Source organism: Leucoraja erinacea, chromosome 22 (assembly GCF_028641065.1).
Source record: "Leucoraja erinacea ecotype New England chromosome 22, Leri_hhj_1, whole genome shotgun sequence".
Classification (NCBI taxonomy): Eukaryota; Metazoa; Chordata; class Chondrichthyes; order Rajiformes; family Rajidae; genus Leucoraja; species Leucoraja erinaceus.
The window spans coordinates 4,533,905-4,556,222 of record NC_073398.1 but is presented as its reverse complement, the minus strand read 5'-3'; the positions used below and the strand labels follow the sequence as shown (position 1 = coordinate 4,556,222).

At 46.8% G+C, this 22,318-nt stretch overlaps 1 protein-coding gene across 1 annotated transcript in view; it reads left to right on the top strand.

Moving 5' to 3' along the window:
* plekhg7 (pleckstrin homology domain containing, family G (with RhoGef domain) member 7) overlaps positions 1–22,318 on the top strand; it is a 79,064-nt gene that overhangs the window by 3,514 nt on the left and 53,232 nt on the right. The window contains exon 2 of the mRNA XM_055653573.1: positions 19,392–20,084. Within this exon, the coding sequence (XP_055509548.1) occupies positions 19,416–20,084 (669 nt within the window). The 5' untranslated portion in view covers positions 19,392–19,415. The remainder of the gene's footprint in view (positions 1–19,391; positions 20,085–22,318) is intronic.

Here is a 22,318-nt window from a genome sequence, read left to right as displayed (position 1 = left end):
TGCCAGCAAGATTACAGGCTATTTTCCTGTCTGCCTTTGAAGCCTGTAATTTGTTGCAGCTCTTCTGAGCACCTTGAAAATGCTGGAGGAACTCAGCAGGTCAGACAGCTTCTGTGGATATAATGGGCAGGCGTTGCTTCAGGTCGAGACCCTTCTTCAGGCTTCCATCGCCTGTTTATACTCTCCACAGATGCTGCCGCACCTTGTGTGTCTCTCTTGAAGATGTACACTGTGATGTTGTAGCCATCATCCTTTAGACTAGATACAGTACCGAAACACACTCGGGACAATATAAGATAAGATAAGATACATTTATTGTCATTTGGACCCCTTGAGGTCCAAACGAAATGCCGTTTCTGCAGCCATACATACAAACACATAGACCCAAGACACAACATAATTTACCATAGCCAATTAACCTACAAATTATGTCTTTGGAGGAAACTGGAGAAAACCCACGCTGGTCACGGGGAGAAGGTACAAACTCTGTACAGACAGCACCCATGGTCGGGATCGAACCTGGGTCTCTAATGATATAAAGCAGCAACTCTACCGCTGTGCCACCATGCCATTCCTCACTCGGTTTCCCTGTACTCTCCTGAAAACAAAGATTAACTTTGACAGTCTGACCCAGGAAACAAATATCAGCGATAGGGGAAAAAAAAAAACCTTTGACCAAGGCTAGACCATTTGGCTTTATATTGGTTGAGGAGGTGAAGTGCTGTTAATTATTTGCAGAAGAAATTTATGAGCACATTTTTAAAGTATTCTTGTGACAAAAAATGTTTTTTTTTTTTTCTTATCCCAGATTGATAATTGGCCTGTTGTTTTAAAACAAAATATTTGATTAACCTCTATGACATTTGGATTCTTTATTGTTAAAAACATCGATCATGTGAAAGGTTAACAAGCCGGGGTTACACCACGTTGCCAGCAGGCAATTAAGTTATTTTCTGGGAAAATGGAAAATATTTATTGCAAATGGAACCTGGACCATATCGTAAAACTGCAATGCATTGGGTGATGTTTTGCAGTTTGGCTTCATATGGTGAAGTGAAGCAGGTAGTGTTCAGTCGGCTGAACAGTGAATTCTCTGATTTTAAGTGGCATCTCTCCCAATCCACTCCCTCTTTCATTTGTCTCCTACCCTTCCCGCCCAATGTGCACCCATTTTTCCCACCAAGCCCCCCCCCCCCAATTGTGACCCATTTAAACATAGAAAATAGCTGCAGGAGGAGGCCATTCGGCCCTTCGAACCAGCACCGCCCTTCATCGTGATCATGGCTGCTCGTCCCCTATCAATAACCCGTGCCTGCCTTCTCCCCATATCCCTTGATTCCACCAGCCCCAAAAGCTCTATCTAATGCCCCTGTCCCACTTAGGAAACCTGAACGGAAACCTCTGGAGACTTTGCGCCCCACCCAAGGGTTCCGTGCTGGTTCCCGGAGATTTTTGTCAGTCTCCCTGCCTGCTTCCACTACCTGCAACCTCTGGCAACCACCTGCAACCTCCGGGAACCGCACGGAAACCTTGGGTGGGGCGCAAAGTCTCCAGAGGTTTCCGTTCAGGTTTCCTAAGTGGGGCAGGGGCATTACTCTCTCTTAAATCCATCCAGTGATTTGGCCTCCACTGCCCTATGAGGCAGGGAATTCCACAAATTCCCTGCCACAGAGGGAAGGAACTCTGTACAGACAGCACCCGTGGTCAGGATCGAACCTGGGTCCTGAACTTGGAAATTCCCTGCCACGAAAGAAGTGACTCTTTAACCAAAATCCCTGCTTCTGGATTCGCATATCACCCCTCTTCTCCCTTTTGTCCCCTTTTTACGTCTAGCCATTGTCACTTATTCCCCCCTCCCAGTTGCAAATCAAACCCCCCTTGCCCGTCTCCACCTGTCACTAGTGCAGGAAGGAACTCCAGATGCTGGTTTACATCGAAGACAGACACAAAATGCTGGAGTAACTCGCTGGGACAGGCAGCATCTCTGGCGAGAAGGAATTGGTGATGTTTTGGGCCGAGATTCTTCTTCAGTCAGGATAGAGGGAAACTAGTTTATTGAACTGAGACGTCACCCACTCCTTCTCTCCAGGGATGCTGCCGGTCCTGCTGAGTTACTCCAGCATTTTGTCTCCATCTTCCACCTTTCCCTTGCCAGGCTCTGTCCTGCCCCCAACTCTCTTTTCCCGCTTTCTCCTCCCTACTACAATCAATCTGAAGAAGGGCCTGAAGAATTGAGGGTGGTATGGTGGCGCAGCGGTAGAGTTGCTGCCCTACAGCGCCATTGACCTGGGTTCAATCCAGACAACGGGTATTATCTGTACGGAGTTTGCACGTTCTCCCTGTGACCTGCGTGGGCTTTCTCCGGGATCTCTGGTTTCCTCCCACGCTCCAAAGACGCACAGGCATGTAGGTTGATTGGCCTTATAAAGATTGTAAATTATCCCCGGTGAGTAGGATAGTGTTAGTGTGCGGGGTGATCGCTGGTCGCCGCGGACTCGACGGGCCTGTTTCCGCGCTGTATCTCTAAACTAAAGTAAAATAAAGGGTCCCGACATAAAATGCTGGTGGTTGTTGCAGCTCAGCTCCATGAGAGAGACGTAGAAGTGACACTCAATGATGTACAAGTATCACAGATCATCCAAAGCCAGAATTGTCTTCCTTTCACCACCTAGATTGAAAAGACTAGGCTTGTATTCACTGGAGTTTAGAAGGATGAGGGGGGGGGGGGGGTTCTTATAGAAACATATAAAATGATAAAAGGATTGGACAAGCTAGATGCAGGAAAAATGTTCCCAATGTTGGGCGAGTCCAGAACCAGGAGCCACAGTCTTAGAATAAAGGGGAGGCCATTTAAGACTGAGGTGAGAAAAAACTTTTTCACCCAGCGAGTTGTGAATTTGTGGAATTCCCTGCCGCAGAGGGCAGTGGAGGCCAAATCACTGGATAGATTTAAGAGAGAGAGTTAGATAGAGCTCTAGGGGATAGTGGAGTCAAGGTGTATGGGAAGAAGGCAGGTACGGGTTATTGATTGGGGACGATCAGTCATGATCATTATGAATGGCGGTGCTGGGTAGAAGGGCCGAATGGCCTCCTCCTGCACCTATTTTCTATGTTTCTGTATCCCCTTGTTTCAGCTCTGTTGTACTTGATTGGCACAGTGTGGCATTTTTAGGGAAAGGCTACGTGACATCTCGTTAGATATTTTGAAGTGGAAGTTGTATTTGGGTGAACAAACATCCCAAGCAATTGTTCATCTGGGCGTGGGTCTAAATCTAAAGTAATTACAAGTGATAAACTTGCCTTAACATTTGCGTCAGTGTGTAATCACAGATGGTTTGTATTAACGTCTGCCAATTGCAAAGTTGTGTGTTTAGTATTGCACATAGGAACTGCAGACGCTGGTTTACCCAAAACAAAAGATACAAAGTGCTGGAGTAACTCAGCAGGTCCGGCATAATCTCTGGAGAACATGGATAGGCAACGTTTCGAGTCGGGGTGAGACTCGTCCTTGATGATGCTGCTGGCCTTTCCGAGGCAGCGTGGAGTGTAGATGGAGTCAATGGATGGGAGGTTTGGTTTGTGTGATGGTCTGGGCTGCGTCCACAATTTGCTGCAATTTCTTGCGGTCTTGGGTGGAGCTGTTCCCAAACCAAGCTGCGATGCATCCCGATGAAATGCTTTCTACGGCGCATCTGCAGAAGTACATCTGTGGAATGCGTATAATAAAAGGTAGGCAAAAATGCTGGAGAAACTCAGCGGGTGCGGCAGCATCTATGGAGCGAAGGAAATAGGCAACGTTTCGTCCCGAAACGTTGCCTATTTCCTTCGCTCCATAGATGCTGCCTCACCCGCTGAGTTTCTCCAGCATTTTTGTCTACCTTTGATTTTCCAGCATCTGCAGTTCCTTCTTGAACATGTGTATAATAAAACCCTGCCCATAGAACATCCACTGCCCTGTACATCCACTGTGTCCACTGCTAGTGCACCTGTTGCAAAGTGTCACAATCCCTTAAGATCCCTCTGACAGCATCCCATAAACCAGCAAACTCTGGAGGTGAAAGATGTATAACGTATGGGAACATCATCAGGCTTTAGTCCTTCTGCAAGGAAGTCACTGCCCCGAATTTAATATGCCCCGAGGTACAGTGAAAAGCTGTTGTGCCGTGCTAACCAGTCAGCGGAAAGACAATACATGATTTCAATCGAGCCGTCCACAGTGTACAGATGCATGATAAGGGAATAACGTTTAGTGCAAGGTAAAGGCTGATCAAAGATAGTCCAAGGGTCTCCAATGAGGTAGATAGTTGTTCAGGGGCACTCTCTGGTTGTGGAAGGATGGTTCAGTGGCCTGATAATAGCTGGGAAGAAACTGTCTCTAAATCTGCAGGTGTGCGTTTTCACACTCCTCTACCTCCTAACTGCGGACAGCAAGGCACTACAACGGGTGGTGAAAACCGCGCAGTACACCATCGGTGCCCCGCTCCCTGCCATGGATGCCCTCCACCGAAAACGGTGTCTGAGACGGGCTGGGAAGATCATCAAAGACCCCTCACACCCCAACCATGGACTGTTTGCCCTCCTCCCATCAGGGAGGCGATACAGGAGCCTCAGGTCACGTACTAGTAGGATGAGGAACAGCTTCTACAACAACACAATCACATTGCTGAACTCGGAGTCCCGCCGATAGATTTCTCTGGTCCCTCCGTCCCCATTGTTTAATTATTCTGTATTTTTTGATTATTCTGTATCTTCTCTCTTTCTATTTTTTTTTTTTAATTTCTTTATGCACAACTACTGCGGACTGACGCCAAACTGCATTTCGTTGTACTCATACTTGTATTTGTGCGATGACATTAAAGTTGAATTGAATTGAATTTTGCCCGATGGGAGAGGGGAGAAGAGAGTGGCCAGGGTGCGACTCGTCCTTGATTATGCTGCTGGCCTTGCCGAGGCAGCGTGGAGTGTAGATGGAGTCAATGGTAGGGAGATTGGTTTGCGTGATGGTCTGGGCTGCTTTATTCATTGACTGTTGGATCGAAAGCCACATGAGATGGTGAGTAGGGCCAAAGTGACTAAAGAAGGTGGTGTTACTGAGGTAAGATCGTAAGGAGCTTGATAGGATAGATGTTGAAGGTGTAAGAAGGAACTGCAGGTGGAGGTTTAAATCGAAGGTAGACACAAAATGCTGGAGTAACTCAGCGGGTGAGGCAGCATCTCTGGAGAGAAGGAATGGCTGACGTTTTGGGTCGACACCCATCTTCAGTCTTGACCCGAAACATCGCCTATTCCTTCTCTCCAGAGATGCTGCCTCACCTGCTAAGTTACTCCAGGATAGATGTTGAGATGTTTTCACTTGAGGGAGAGCCATAAACAAGGGCACATAGTGGCTGAATTGGTATTGGTTTATTACCTGCTATCCAGGCAAATCATACTATACTTAGACGATGGCCTGGTGTTCATCTGTGAGGGTCATGGACAAGGGGTTGGTATGAGATGGTGTCTGCGAGCTGGCGCCTGGCCTCGACACGGGACTCTGTGAGCGTATACGAGAGCCATAAGCATGAGCGTTTTTAACATAGATTGAGCAAGCTGAGGGATCTGGCTGGTGCCATTCTCTGAGATATGGGATCCCATGCTCTGCTGACATGCTGTTTTAGATAAGCAGATAAGGCGCTCCATGCTGTATTTACGGCACTGCAACTCACCTTTTAGTCATGGTGTAGATGTTCCAGGAACTCCAATACGTCAGTGGTTGAATAATTCGTTGTCCCTGCGTCGTGGCAGTATTTTACCCATGTTAGCTTTTAGTGACTGTTCGCAGGGATGCCGACATGGTGGTAATGGTTCCTTTGGATAATCCCAGTCCCTGGTAAGATCTATTCAAAACCTGCACCCAGGAGTTTGATGTTTCCCTGGCATGGGTGGCTTGTGCCTGATACTGGGTTGAGTCAGCAACCATGGTCCACTAGGGAAATCCATAGGTGACTCGCCCACCGTGTCGTGATGAACTGGGAACCATGGCTGTGTAGGCCGGTCGGGCACGTTCAATATCTCAGAGACAGATCCCATCTGTATTGCGAAGTGCCCGTCTGATGAGGCAGAAGGGAGGAAGGCAAAGCAGAAATTCCCCCTTCCAGCGTGTAGGCATCTATCGCTGCTGCCTCTAATCTGGTTCCTAAGTCACATACATAGGTTACTGGTGATTCCGTCTTGTGCAACCAAATTGATATCTGGCTTTCAAACTGCTTAATACCTTTAGCAGATATTTTGGGTTTGACATCTATTCAATGTAATCATAAATTTTACCCCGTGACATGGTGTCTCCCACTGTGTTCTAGCTTCCTAGGACATAGGCAGCTGATAGTTAAAATGTCTATTGACACACCATTGCCAGATTTGTTTGACCAATTTGTTGCACAATAATGATTATTATGCTCCCCATATGGTTGATATAAGCCACCACCATAGTATTATCAATCCGTAACCACATATGTACGTGCTGCATTTGAAATGCATATGCTTTTTAGCCCAATAGGCGATCACCAATCCCAAGTAGTTGATGCCCGGTATGTGTAGTAACGATGTTTGTGAATTGGTCCATCTGTTACCTGTGCTGGATATGGAGTTTAGTTGCTCCCCAGCCTAAAGTACTGGCATCGGTTTTTAATAACCAAGTTGGGATTGGTGATGATAATAGGGCTGAAAACTATGCCAAATATATGTCTGCCCACCACCGTAATTGTGATATAGCTTCAGTGGGTACATTCATGATTTGATTATAGTGACCCAAGTACCTTGGCAAAGTAACAGTCATATGGACGGAATTATTATTGAAGCCCAGATAATCCTTGGTAGTTAACGCTTCAATTCTGGTTTATCTGGGCGTGGGATAAACCTCAGAGCTTTAGGGAGCTGTTTCGTAGCTAGAACTGCTGCCACAGCTAATTCCTTTGTTCCCCTAATATGAGGATATCATCCAATATATGCCATGATTATGCTTGTTTTCTTAATATTTTCATGGCCATTTTTTAATATTTATAATAGTTTAGGGCTGAGGTTAGACCATAGGGAATGCTCTATGCTCCCATGGTTGCCCTAACCGGGATATCCATTATCCAGGTAAAATTTTTTAGGTATCTATAATGATCCTAGTGTATGGGTATAAGATAGTTAGCATCTTCCATATCAATGCTCCCCATAGGTATCCTTGGGAGATCAGATGTCTGGCAGTGACAAAAACCCGTCTCCATCTTAAAGTGTATATACTCAACAGATTTATTTAGTGATATTATATCAATGATGATGCTACATTCACCATCTTTTGTAGTTTTGGTGAATATATTCGATACAAATTCCAATGGTTCATGTTTACTCCCATGATCCGTTTAGTAATGAGCCTTTCTAGTTCAGCTTGACCTTCTCACTTCTCTTTTCTTAGAGGGAGAAAATGCCCTTTGGGCGCATTGCTGAACTGGCGGTAATATACCCAATTTGAATTCGTTTTTATCCTCTAATACTGTTGAGTATATTTTGGTTATTTGTGACAGCATCCCATGCTTTATCAACAAGTGTAAATGCCCCCCCCGCAGTTAGTAGAACACCCTTATTTAGTGTAAACTGGGAGGAACCAGACTATCTACCTCCATGTTTATTGTTTTTTCATGAAGGCGTAGTTTGCTGGTATGCTGGTGTTGTCGGTGGGGCGGCGCATTTTCCCACGGCTCCGCTCTGGGCCCCTGTCTAAAAAGAACTTTGGGGGTAATGTGAAGCGGTCGCCAGGCTTTCACCAGTCCTTGTTTGATATTGCTGGTGGATGCCGAGGGGTGCTGCTAGTTGGGTGTTGGATGCGATGTCCTGCTCGTTCCATGGCCTGCCCTCATGAGGCGCACAGGTTTAGCTGCCTCTCTTCCCGCAGCAGCGGTTTGCATAGCCCTGTATATTTGGGGTTGCGGGCAGGTCTGTATGCACCATTGTTCAGTCGAGTATCCCAAATTTGGGAACATCTTAGGCGTCAGCACCCTGGTAGTGCAATGGGATAGTCTCATCCTGGGAGAACCACCTTGGTGATCATGGCGTCTCGCCTGCCAGGTGAGTATGATCCGTGGAAAAACGAGCAAAGGCGGTAACATCTTGACCCTTCTGTTAGGAGCTTCAGAATTCGCTGCTTGTCTGCGAGTCTGCTGACCCAGCTGCCTGCGGATTTGCCTCTAGAAAGGCCTGCTCCTGCAGGGCTTTGTTGGGAAGCCATGTAGTGGCCCACGTGTAGTGTCGCGTGGAGGAGCCATGTAGTGGCCCACGACACCCAGTAGCTCTTCCTGATCCTGCTCCCCTGGCATACTGCTGTTCTCGTCCGCCTGCCCAGCGTTTAAGCCAGCCCAGCCCTGGCCTCCTTAGCTAGCCTCAAAAGAGGGAGCAAAAGGGTGTGCTATAAATTGGAGGAGGCATAGCTCAAACTCCGCTGTTGCATCAATCCCTCGTCAAGGGAGATGGCTAGTGCAATAGCACTGGGGTAGGAGTGTCAGCTCCCTTGGCATTCAGCCAGTGCCCCTTTTTCCCTGGAGGTGAACTCCATGACCTCCTCTGGCTTGGGGAGACAGACATACTTATTTTTGCTGTCTCCAACCTGTTCCAGTTTTGGAGGAAGTTGGCTCCTGTAGAACCTGTTAAATTGGGAAGATTTTTCTCTTACCTGTATGTAGAGGCTGCCTGCCGTTTTTCAGGCGGCATTGTAGCGGTTCCCGGGCGGCGATTCTCCTTGTCAGGAGTCTGCAGGGCTGCCGGTCGGGTTTTTAAACTTCCCGCCGGTCCGCTGCTGTTCACCAAACAGCTGTTCAGCGGACCGGCATCAGCGCAGCTCCCTGCAGCGGTCCGCAGCGTGTGCGGTCCCGTTAGCGCCTTTCCCCCTCCACTGTCGGCTCCTTCGCTGGAGTCGAAACGGGGGCCGCTGCCTCTCTACTTTGCTCCCCCTGGAGCAAAAACCACAAGGCCCGATTAAGGTAAGTACTTACCTCACGTTCCTTGGATGCGGGAGCTGCCGACTCCCGCTGGCCGCGTTCTGCACAGCTGTGCGATTATGCCGCACATGCGCACTGGGCTGGGGTCTTCACGGAATCACTCACGTGACTCCGAAGTAAAATCCCAGTCCTACCTGGTCGGAGATGCGGTTTTCTTCCGAACCGCTTCTTCGTCCTCTCTGTGCGGCCTACCATCGAGCTGGAGCAGCGCTGGAGCGACGATTTCCTGCCGGGACTACAGCTTCGCCGGCGGTGCAGATGCTGGGACACCAACACCAACACGGAGCGGGCGATGCCTTACCGGGTCGCCTTCCGGTAAGCTCCGGGGCACTGGGAACGCCGACTGCAACATCGCTGAGCTGCGGCTGCAGAGCGTCCAGCCGCGGGCGGGCGGCACTGGATTTCAACACCGCGGGGCCTGGTGTCCGAGTTCGCCAGTGTCAGAGGTCCGGCCAGCGCGGCCTGAGAACTTTGGACATTGCAGTCTTCAGGGAGGAAGCGGCCGCTTCAGTCCAGGCCGCTGAAGAATGTTCACCCGACGCCGATGATCCAGCTTCGCGGCAGAGGGCCTGAGAACATCGAGTTGGCTGAGGAGGCCACATATAGACCCCGACCTCGGGTGGACTATGAGGGGGAGAACTGGATATTTTTAGTGCCTTCCCTCACAGTGAATTCTGCTGTGGGGGGACGTTTCATGTTGATTTCTATAGTGTACTGTTCTGTGTCTTTTTTTTTCTTTTTCTCTTTTTTGTTTTGTATGGATTTATTGACATTTGATCTGTTCAATTAATTTAATCAATCTCTGTAAAGCACTATGGTTCAAATACTGGTTTTGTTGAAAAGTGCTATATAAATAAACATTATTATTATTATTATTATACCTCTGTGGGGCAGAAGCAGGCGTAAACAATGGGTCTTCCAGGGCAGTCCTGCTTGTAGATTTGGGGAAGGAGATGGAAGTGGGCAGCACAGGGTTTGTGGTGAGAGATCACCAGAGGTGCGGAGATCAGTAATGGTCTGGGAGACGATGGCCTGGTGTTCATCTGTGAGGGTCATGGACAAGGGGTTGGTATGAGATGGTGTCTGCGAGCTGGCGCCTGGCCTCGACACGGAAGAGGCCAGCCCGCTAGACTACATCAGCATCTCCCTTGTTGATAGCTTTGTTTAGCGATACAGCGTGGAATTGCTGTCAAGAATTGTTATCATTCTTGTCAAGAATTCCAGCAACATGGATCAAGTCACCTTTTCATTTCAAATCCTGATGTCCACACAACTTCCACAGTCAAGCATTTGCAAGTATCCTAACATTTATCCATGACACCACTCTACCATGCAATTTGTCAATATCCTCCCTGAGCTGGTGTATCGAAATATAATCTGATTGCACTTAAAGGGGCTGTCCCACTTGGGCGACCTAATCCGCGAGTCCTGGCGAGTTTGCCCTCGACATACTCACAGCATGGTCGACACGAGGTCGTAGGAGGTCTTTGTAACTATCCTTCATGCTCGAGAGTGGTCTCCGTATACTCGAGGCCTCAGGTAGATCGCGCTGTATTTTTCAACATGTTGAATAATGCCCACGAGTAAAAAACGGTCGCCATGGAAAAAAATCAATTATTTTTACTCGTAGGTTTAGTCGTAGTAGGTCGGCATGTTAGTCGTAGGTATTTGAGGGTAGTCGAAGGTAGTCGTAGATAGTCTTCATGATAGTCGAAGGGAGATCGAAGGAGACCGAAGGAAGTCATCTTCACTCTCCACTATTCTGTGTCCAATTTTACCGAAGTTAGTCAAAGCTAGTCTTCAACAAAGTCGAAGGAGGTCTTCAACATGACATTTTTTTCAAACTCTGCTAAACTCATCTAAACTTGCCAATTAGGTCACCCAAGTGGGACAGCCCCTTAAGGCTTTTAAACTTTGAATAGCTGCTGTTCCCCTCATCGTTGAATTGCCTGATATTGAGGGTGTTTAGTTTAGAGATACAGCGCGGAAGCTGGCCCGACTGGCGATCCCCGCAAATCACACTAATGTACACAATTTACTGTTATACCACGCCAATTAACCTACAAACCTGTGCATCTTGAGTGTGGGAGGGAAGCGGAGAAATCCCACTCGGGTCACGGGGAGGACGTACAGGATCGAACCCGGGTCTCTGGCGTTGTAAGGCAGCAACTCTACCGCTGTTCCACCGTGTTGGAATTGTTACTGAGCGAGCGGGGGGCTGTGTGTTCAGAGGTGGTGAGAATGGAGCGGGCAAGGGGAGTGGAGAAGTCAAGGCAGTTAAAGTTGTTCTAACTGGGGGGGGGGGGAGGTGAGGTGAGGTGAGGTCTCCTTGCCAGAGAAATAGGCCCGGAGTAGGAGAAGATGGATATCGAACTCAACACCACGATGGGCATGGAACATGTTGAGGTGCAGGTATAGGGGTACGAAGGTGAGGCCTCTACTGAGAACGGGCTGCTCTGCGTTGGGCAGTGGGAGGTTAGGGCTGGATGGTGGGAACTTGACGGGGGGTTAGGGCTGGGGTCAGACCCAGCTCTGAGGTGAGGAAGGGGAGTTATGGTGGGCAGGATGGGGTAGACCTCAAACTCATTAGGAGCTTTGTGCCCATGAAAGTTAATGCAATCTCAGGGCAAGTGGGTGGAGGGGGAAGGGCAGTGGTGGACACTCGGAATGATGAAGAATGGTCCACTCATTTCACTGAACTCAGTGGAAAACTGGCCTTGCCTGTAAACCAGTGGACATCCAGACAAAATGATGCATAATGCATAATTCAATACTTGGTGCAGCAGAAGTGCAGAGCGGTGGAGTCGCTGCCTCACAGCGCCAGGGACCCGCACTCGATCCTGACTACATCTGTACCCAGTCTGTACATTCTCCCCTGGACCACGTGGGTTTTCTCCGGGTGCTCTGGTTTCCTCCCACACTCCAAAGACGTACAGGTTTGTTGGTTAATTGGCTTCTGTAAAATTGTAAATTGTCCCTAGTGTGTGTAGGTTAGTGTTAGTGTGCGGGGATCGCTGGTCGGTGCAAGCTCAATGGGCCGAAGGGTCTGTTCCACGCTGTATCTCTTAAAAACTAAAACTACACATAAAACCAGTGCACTGTGCATCTGTAAAAGACCAAAACTTAATTGAATATTGATCTACAAATAAGCTTTCAATTATCTCACTGGGAGATCTCAAAACACTTCACAGTCATTGAATTTAATTTAGTTTTAGTTTAGTTTGGAGATGCATTGCTGAAACAGGCCCTTCAGCCCACCGAGTCCGTGCCATCCCGCAACCCCCGTACACTAACACAGCCCTACACACCAGTAACAATTGACAATCTTTACCGAAACCAATTAACATACAAACCTGTACGTCTTTGGAGCGTTGGGAAGAAACCAGAGCACCTGAGCAAATCCCACCCGGTCACAGGGAGAACGTACAAACTCTGTTCAGACAGCACCCAAAGCCACCACCGCTGTGCCACCATGCTGAAGTGTATTCACTGCGGGAATCATGGCAGTCACTATACAGCCAGCAAGTTTAGACAGTCTAATGAAGACATTAGATCGGTTTGGGGCTACCATCGAGCAATCCCCTGCTATTCTTCAAATAGTACCATGTGTTCCTTTACTTTGCCGTAGACACACACGCAAAAGCTCAGCTCCAATTTATCTGACACTGCAGTTCTCCACAGACATGTTGCCTAGGTTGCAACTCTTGAGTTTTATGGAAGGACTTTAACCTTCCAACTCGGGTATGAGTCAGCAAGCGATAATAAGTCATTACACACCACAAACATCTACCTCACACCTCGCAACTTGCCAACAAAGATTAAAGATAGGACTTGAGTACAGAGTGGTGAGATAAAGGCAACACAGTGGCGCAGCGGTAGAATTGCTGCCACACAGCGCCCGACACCCGGATTCAATCCTGACTACGGGTGCTGTCTGTGAGGAATTTGCACGTTCTCTCTGTGACTGCGTGGGTTTCCTCCGGGTGCTCCGGTTTCCTCACACTCTGTAAAGGCGTACAGGTTTGCAGGCTAATTGGTTTCAGTAAAATTGTAAAATGTCCCTAGTGTGTAGGATAGTGCAAGTGTACGGGTGATCGCTGGTCGGCACGGACTCGGTGGGCAGAAGGGCCTGTTGACACACTATCTCGGAAGTCTAAATTTTCCATTGCATGTGCACAGAAACATAATTACATTTACAAATCTTAGCTTTGGATTAATTCTTTGCACAGCTCCATACAAAAATGGCAAACCACAGCTGAACGCATTTCTTGGCATCTGCATACAATGGAGTCTGTCTTGCGCTTCTTATGGGTGGTGGTGGAAAGATTAGTGGAAACAGGGCCGCAACATGAACACTCTTTCCTTGACCCCAATTTTAGGCATAGAAACATAGAAAATAGGTGCATGAGGAGGCCATTCGGCCATTCATTGTGATCATGGCTGATCGTCCCCAATCAATAACCTGAGCCTGCCTTCTCCCCATCTCCCTTGACTCCACTAGCCCCTAGAGCTCCATCTAACTCTCTCTTAATTCCATCCTGTGATTTGGCCTCCACTGCCCTCTGTGGCAGGGAATTCCACAAATTCACAACTCTCTGGGTAAAAAAGTTTTTTTTTTTTCTCACCTCAGTCCTAAATGGCCTCCCCTTTATTCTAAGACTGTGGCCCCTGGTTCTGGACTCGCCCAACATTGGGAACATTTTTCCTGCATTTAGCTTGTCCAGTCCTTTTATAATTTTATATGTTTCTATAAGGACCCCCCCCCCCCCCCTCTCATCCTTCTAAATTCCAGTGAATACAAGCCTAGTCTTTTCAATCTTTCCTCATATGACATCCCAGGGTGGGACTGTCCTGGGTGTTTGGGACTATAGAAGAAATCCGAGTATTTGGTTTAGATGTGTGCCAGCCTAATCTGACCATTGTACCTATTTTAAGATTATTTTTGGAATCCTAATTTAACATATGTACTCGGGGCTGTGAACAGCAACTGTTTCTATTTGAATTTAAGTCTATTTCAACAACAGGCTTTCTAAGAGACACAAAGCACTGCACAACTCAAGCAGCATCTCTGAAGAAAATGGAATAGGTGACGTTTCGGGTCGGGTCTCTTCGTCGGGACTCTTCCACCACCCCTCCCCAACCCTTTTCTCTGGAGATGCTGCCTGACCCGTTGCATTACTCCAGCACTTTGTGTAGATCCCTTGCAGTCAGAAACAGGTGAGTTGATCATGGGGAACAAGGATATGGCGGACCAATTGAATAACTACTTTGGTTCCGTCTTCACTAAGGAAGACATAAATAATCTGCCGGAAATAGCAGGGGACCGCGGGTCAAAGGAGTTGGAGGAATTGAGTGAAATCCAGGTTAGCCGGGAAGTGGTGTTGGGTAAATTGAATGGATTAAAGGCCGAATAATCCCCAGGGCCAGATAGGCTGCATCCCAGAGTGCTTAAGGAAGTAGCTCCAGAAATAGTGGATGCATTAGTAATAATCTTTCAAAACTCTTTAGATTCTGGAGTAGTTCCTGAAGATTGGCAGGTAGCAAACGTAACCCCACTTTTTAAGAAGGGAGGGAGAGAGAAAACGGGGAATTACAGACCAGTTAGTCTAACATCGGTAGTGGGGAAACTGCTAGAATCAGTTATTAAAGATGGGATAGCAGCACATTTGGAAAGTGGTGAAATCATTGGACAAAGTCAGCATGGATTTATGAAAGGTAAATCATGTCTGACGAATCTTAAAGAATTTTTCGAGGATGTAACTAGTAGCGTGGATAGGGGAGAACCAGTGGATGTGGTGTATCTGGACTTCCAGAAGGCTTTCGACAAGGTCCCACATAAGAGATTAGTATACAAACTTAAAGCACACGGCATTGGGGGTTCAGTATTGATGTGGATAGAGAACTGGCTGGCAAACAGGAAGCAAAGAGTAGGAGTAAACGGGTCCTTTTCACAATGGCAGGCAGTGACTAGTGGAGTACCACAAGGCTCAGTGCTGGGACCCCAGCTATTTACAATATATATTAATGATCTGGATGAGGGAATTGAAGGCAATATCTCCAAGTTTGCGGATGACACTAAGCTGGGGGGCAGTGTTAGCTGTGAGGAGGATGCTAGGAGACTGCAAGGGTGACTTGGATAGGCTGGGTGAGTGGGCAAATGTTTGGCAGATGCAGTATAATGTGGATAAATGTGAGGTTATCCATTTTTGATGGCAAAAAACAGGAAAGCAGACTATTATCTAAATGGTGGCCGACTAGGAAAAGGGGAGATGCAGCGAGACCTGGGTGTCATGGTACACCAGTCATTGAAAGTAGGCATGCAGGTGCAGCAGGCAGTGAAGAAAGCGAATGGTATGTTAGCTTTCATAGCAAAGGGATTTTAGTATAGGAGCAGGGAGGTTCTACTGCAGTTGTACAGGGTCTTGGTGAGACCACACCTGGAGTATTACGTACAGTTTTGGTCTCCAAATCTGAGGAAGGACATTATTGCCATAGAGGGAGTGCAGAGAAGGTTCACCAGACTGATTCCTGGGATGTCAGGACTGTCTTATGAAGAAAGACTGGATAGATTTGGTTTATACTCTCTAGAATTTAGGAGATTGAGAGGGGATCTTATAGAAACTTACAAAATTCTTAAGGGGTTGGACTGGCTAGATGCACGAAGATTGCTCCCGGTGTTGGGGAAGTCCAGGACAAGGGGTCACAGCTTAAGGATAAGGGGGAAATCCTTTAAAACCGAGATGAGAAGAACCTTTTTCACACAGAGAGTGGTGAATCTCTGGAACTCTCTGCCGCAGAGGGTAGTCGAGGCCAGTTCATTGGCTATATTTAAGAGGGAGTTAGATGTGGCCCTTGTGGCTAAGGGGATCAGAGGGTATGGAGAGAATGCAGGTACAGGATACTGAGTTGGATGATCAGCCATGATCATATTGAATGGCGGTGCAGGCTCGAAGGGCCGTATGGCCTACTCCTGCACCTAATTTCTATGTTTCTATGTGTCTATCTTTGGTATAAACCAGCATCTGCAGTTCATTTTTTTTCTAGGTCTTATAAGAGTTCAGTTCTTTTCTTGGTTGGTAGTCTCAAAGATTGGCCAGGTACTCAGTAAAACTGGAGAGGTGCGATTTTGGAGGGAAATAACATTGTATTCTGTGCTTTTGGGTAGTTTACAACTCAGCGGAAGGAATATTGAATTCTTCTATTTCCAGTAATTCTCCCCATCACCTTGCTGTGCACCCGTTCCCCTAACTATCTCCCACCCCCCCCCCCCCCCCCCCCCCACAGTTACCCTACTTCTTTCCCATCCTTCGTAAACATCTCCCATCTCGGAATTCATCTCCATGTTATCCGCTCCTTTCCTGTCCTCACTGCTCTTCCATTCATATCCCCCTTCCAGCTTTACAGTCTGCTCCTCTTACAGAGATACAAAGTGGAAACGGGCCTTTTGACCCAACTTGCCCACACCAACCAACACTTTTGTCCCACCTGCCTGCGTTTGGCCCATATCCCTCCAAACCTGTCCTATCCATGTATCTGTCTGAATGTTTCTTAAATGTCGTGATAGTCCCAGCCTCAACTACCTCCTCTGGCAGAAAAAATTGCTGGAGAATCTCAGCAGGTGTGGCAGCTTCTATGGAGCGAAGGAAATAGGCAACGTTTCGGGCCGAAACCCTTCAGGGTTTCGGTCCGAAACGTTGCCTATTTCCTTCAGGGTTCCAACCTTTATACCTCCTTCTCGTCTCCAGACTTTGTCACTCACTACACCTATCAGCCAATTAAGCCCCTCCTCACCTGCGTCCACCTATCACTCATTAGGCTTTGTCCCATCCCCCCCACCTCTCATTTCCATCTTTCTGATCTTACTCCAATCAGTCTGAAGAAGGGTTTCAACCCAAAATGTTGCCAGTCCATCCAGCCCAGATGCTGCCTGACTTGCTGAGTTCCTTCCCCCCCGCATGCCGTGCTGGGCTGAAGAGGAATTCTCATTGTTCTCCCGTGATGCACAGATGAAAATTGTTTTAAAACTGCCCGGTATTTTCAGCAACTTTATGGTGTTGTAACATTGTGAATAGTTGTCTCTGTGTTCTATCAGTGGACAATAATGGTTCAAACTTTGCATTGTCGGAAGCAGACTTGTGGTGTGTAGCAGACTTCTGTTGTGCAGATGCTGGTTTACACTGAAGATAGACACAAAATCCTTATTTTCCATCACCTCGCTGACTCAATCTCCCTTACCTGGCCATCAAGGTAGGAATGACGGTCAACAAAGGCAGGTATGCATTTAGCTCGGGGCAGCACAGTCGCGCAGAGATGGTGCCTTACAGCGCCAGAGACCCGGATTCCATCCTGACTATGGACGCTGTCAGATTGGATTTTGTATGTTCCACCCGGGACTGTGTGGGATTTCACTGGGTGCTCGGGTTTCATCCCACATTCCAAAGACATGCAGGTTTGTGCGTTAATGGCTTAGTAGGAATTTGAACACATTACACCAATTCTTAAATCCTTACATTGGCTCCCTGTATGTCAGAGAATTGATTTCAAAATCCTGCTGCTCACCTATAAATCACTACATGGTTTAGGGCCAAAGTATATCACTGACATGCTTCCACTATATAAGCCTTCTAGACCGCTAAAATCTTCTGAGACCAATCTGTTAGTGATTCCCAGAGTAAATACAAAACATGGGAAAGCAGGATTTAGTTACTATGCAACAAATAGCTGGAATAAACTTCCTGAAGATTTAAGACTTGCCTCAACTTTGACCACTTTTAAAACAAGACTGAAAACTTTTATGTTTACTTTAGCTTTCAACTAAATCTTAACTACATTGCACTTTTAACTTTTGCACTTTTTATAATGCATTTTTAACTTTGCTTTTATTTTAATTCTTCTATTTTATTTAATTTTATTATTTCATTTTATTGTATGACATGTTTTTGTGTGAAGCACTTTGAGTCTGCCTCGTGTATGAAATGTGCTATATAAATAAAGTTGCCTTGCCTTGCCTAGTAAAATTATAAATTGGCCCTTGTGTTTAGGGTAGCGCTGGTGTACGGGGTGATTTCCGGTCAACGTGGACCAAAGGGCCTGTTTCCACGCTGTATCACATCTAAAGTCTAACTCGGCGGGTGCGACAGTATCTCTGGTGAAAAGGAATGGATCAGGACATCGTGTCTCTCTAGCAGACGGCTATTATTCAGTATTATCTTGGACAAGAGCAATAACCACTCTGTCAAAAATAATATTAGTCAATAAAGTTAAACGTTAGTTCCTATATGAGAAAAATATGGACTGATGAATGATATAATTTTGTTAACCCCTTATCAAACTGTAGTTTCTGTAGTCGGTGTTATTCCATTTCAAGATGTTGGTTCCACATTTATTCTGGAAACAGGAACAAGGATTTGCATCTCGTTTCCCAATAATGTTGGTGGTGTATCTCAGGTTTGGTTCTTCTGGTCTTCAGCCCAGTTTCCTTTCCTCCAAACAACCTGTGCTTGCTTAAAGGCACAAAAACCTGACACAAAGCAACGCAAACATTGCCTGACGTGACTTGAAGGAAGCCACATCACACCTGTATGAAGTCATAGTCATATAGCATGGAAACAGACCCTTCGCTCCAACTTGCTCTATATCTGGTCTTCCTGAAGCCTAATTATTTGCAATACAATATGTAATGTTATTGTATAGTCCATCGATGAACTGTACACTGCAAGGGCCAGGAAGCGAGCAGGCAAGATCATCTCTGACCCCTCTCATCCTGGCCACAAACTCTTTGAATCACTTCCCTCTAGAAGGCGACTCCGGACTGTCAAAGCTGCCACAGCTGGTCATAAAAGCCTCCCTTTGATTTGATATTTTGTTGGTTCACATGCTTGATCAATGGTGTTTTATCATTCATGTTTTATTATTATTAATGTTTAGTGTTTTCTGAGTTATTCGTAACTGTCACTGTATGTCATGTTGTTACTTGTGGGTGGAGCACCAAGGCAAATTCCTTGTATGTGACTACTTGGCCAATAAAGTTACTTACTTTAAAATACAAAGCCTCTATCAATAAAAATTGCATACCATTTGCTGTCCCAGTTGTTTGCTGTATCTACATGTTCTTAGAGTCGTTCAGCATGAAAACAGACCCTTCGGCCCAACTTGCCCACACCGACCAATACTAGTCCAACCTGCTCGCGTTTGGCACCTATCCCTCTAACCCTGTCCCATACCTGTCTAAATGTTTCTTAAACACTGCAAAAGTACCTGCTATCCTGCTATGCACTTGCCTAGCAAACTTGTTTGGGTTGAAAGCTATTCTTGGTCTTATCTTCTTGACTAATGCAAAGCATGATCTGATTTAAAATGTACATTGTTGTTTCATAGGTAAGGCTTCACAAGTAATGCAACATGGAAGTCAGTGTGTCAAATCTGCCTTGTGGGACCTATCTGGAAACGTGGGAGCAAGAACGTGAAGCGATGAATTCAGTTGGCGATGAAAATCCTTTTGAAGGAAAGAATGGTTTGAAGGGGAGTCAAGATACCTGGACGCAGAATGCTGAGGTGGCAACGAGTCCAATCCAAGCAGACAGCCAAGAACGCCAGCATAATGGGAAATTAGTAAATGCACAATCCTTGCCCACGTTTAAGATTTCTTTCAGCCCAGAGCTGGAGGTTTCCCAAAGTCCTCACTTCGAGTTTGACAGATTGGCTCCTGCCAGGGTCTCCTTGTCTCCATCCCTTCGGAGAATGAGGAGAAAGATGGCGATGCCGCGGCCACTGCAGGGTTTCTGCGAGTTGGGGAGGCCGCTCGAGGACAATGAAGACCCTGTGCTCTCCGGCAACCCACCGAGTTCGAGTCCGGCGAGTCCATATTGGAGCGGCCAAGGACCGCCGTGCAAGGAGACTGTCCGGCAGCCGGTGCAACAAGACGGTGCACAGTGTGTCAAAGGCCTTTTAGCTACAAGCCAGATAAACAGTGACTGTACACCGAGCACCCCTCAGACTGATACAGGCAACCCTCTGTGGGCTCGGCGAAGAGGGGACTGTCCCGTCCCTCCACTGGATAATCTTCAGCAGGTAAAATGCACTGTTACCTTGTATCGTCAAACTGTATTCCTCTATAACTCCTTTAGTTTAGAGTTGCCATATGAAAACGGTCCCATCAGCACACCGAGTCCATGTTGACCATCGATCACCTGTTCACACTAGTTCTATGTAGATATTGCCCCCTAATGTGTAGGGAGTGGATGAGAAAGTGGGATAACAGCGGTCAATTACCTGCACGTCTGTGGAGTGTGGGAGGAAACTCGAGCACCCGGAGAAAACCCACACAGTCACAGAGAGAACGTACAAACTCCACACAGATAGCACCCGAGATTAGGATCGATCATGGGTGTCTGATGCAACTGTGCCACCTTCGTACAGTAAATACAGTTTTGGGGGGATTTTTCACTTCTCTACACATGCAACAGGGTTCTGCTTTCGGTACCTTCCTGCTTCTTGTCTTTTATGGTTACGTTTAGGCTTTCCACATCATTTTCATGATTGGAGACAAAGTGACATCACCTGCGTGGAAGATTTTAAATGTAAACCCTGGCGTATTCTTTAGAGTGACACAGCGCGGAAACAGGCCCTTCGGCCCAACTTGTCCATGCCGACCAAAATGTCCCAGCTACACTAGTCCCACCTGCCTGTGTTTGGTCCATATCCCTCCAAACCTGTCCTATCCATGTACCTGTCAAACTGTTTCTTAAACGTTGGGATAGTCCCAGCCTCAACTACCTCCTCTGGCAGCTTGTTCCGTACACCCACCACCCTTTGTGTTCCTATTCTTGGATTCCTATTAAATCTTTTCCCCTTCACCTTGAACCCATGTCCTCTGGTCCTCGATTCCCCTTCTCTGGGCATATAGTCATAGAGTGATTTTTTTTTTGGCATTTTTGCGATTTTTTTTGGATGACAGTTTTGATGTCTAACACTGCTCTCGTTCCATGGGGCTTGTTGGAGAATGTTTAGGGTCTATATGCCAGATTGACTATGTGGTCTTACGAAACAAAATGCTTAGATCACTTGCAACAAAGTTTCAACAACTAAGTTACAGAGATAGGTTGAATAAGTTAGGTCTTTATTCTCTGGAGCGCAGAAGGTTAAGGGGGGACTTGATAGAGGTCTTTAAAATGATGAGAGGGATAGACAGAGTTGATGTGGACAAGCTTTTCCCTTTGAGAATAGGGAAGATTCAAACAAGAGGACATGACTTCAGAATTAAGGGACAGAAGTTTAGGGGTAATATGAGGGGGAACTTCTTTACTCAGAGGGTGGTAGCGGTGTGGAATGAGCTTCCAGTGGAAGTGGTGGAGGCAGGTTTGTTGGTATCATTTAAAAATAAATTGGATAGGCATATGGATGAGAAGGGAATGGAGGGTTATGGTATGAGTGCAGGCAGGTGGGACTAAGGGGAAAAAAATTTGTTCGGCACGGACTTGTAGGGCCGAGATGGCCTGTTTCCGTGCTGTAATTGTTATATGGTCTTATGGTTAACAAAGCTGAGATGTATTAATGCTGCGCAGAGCAGAGCCGTGATAGGACCTTGTTAATGATGTTGGTGGAACAGAAAAGTCGCCATTTTGTCTTTCATCTCCATACTGGCCTAATAAAGGAATTTGCTTTGGCCAAACCCATTTCCCAGATCTTCCGGTGGTTGAGTAGATACCTTTGGGTGGCACGGTGGAGCAGCGGTAGAGTTGTTGCCTTGCAGCGCCAGAGATACGGGTTTGATCCTGACTACGGGCGCTGTCTGTATGGAGTTTGTGCGTTCTCCCCGTGACCACGTGGGTTTTCTCCGGATGCTCCGGTTTACTCCTACACTCCAGAGATGTAAAGATTTGGAGGCTAATTGGCTTTGGTAAAATTGTAAATTGACCCCAAGTGTGAGTAGGATGGAAACATAGAAAAATAGGTGCAAAAGTAGGCCATTCGGCCCTTCGAGCCAGCAACGCCATTCCATGTGATCATGACTAATCATTTAATATCAGTATTCAAGAAGGAACTGCAGATGCTGGAAAATCGAAGGTACACAAAATTGCTGGAGAAACTCAGCGGGTGCAGCAGCATCTATGGAGCGAAGTTCCTTCGCTCCATAGATGCTGCTGCACCCGCTGAGTTTCTCCAGCAATTTTGTGTACCTACCATTTAATATCAGTACCCCGTTTCTGCTTTCTCTCCATATCCCTTGATTCCGTTAGCCCAAAGAGCTAAATCTAACTCTCTCTTGAAAACATCCAGTGAATTAGCCTCCACTGCCTTCTGTG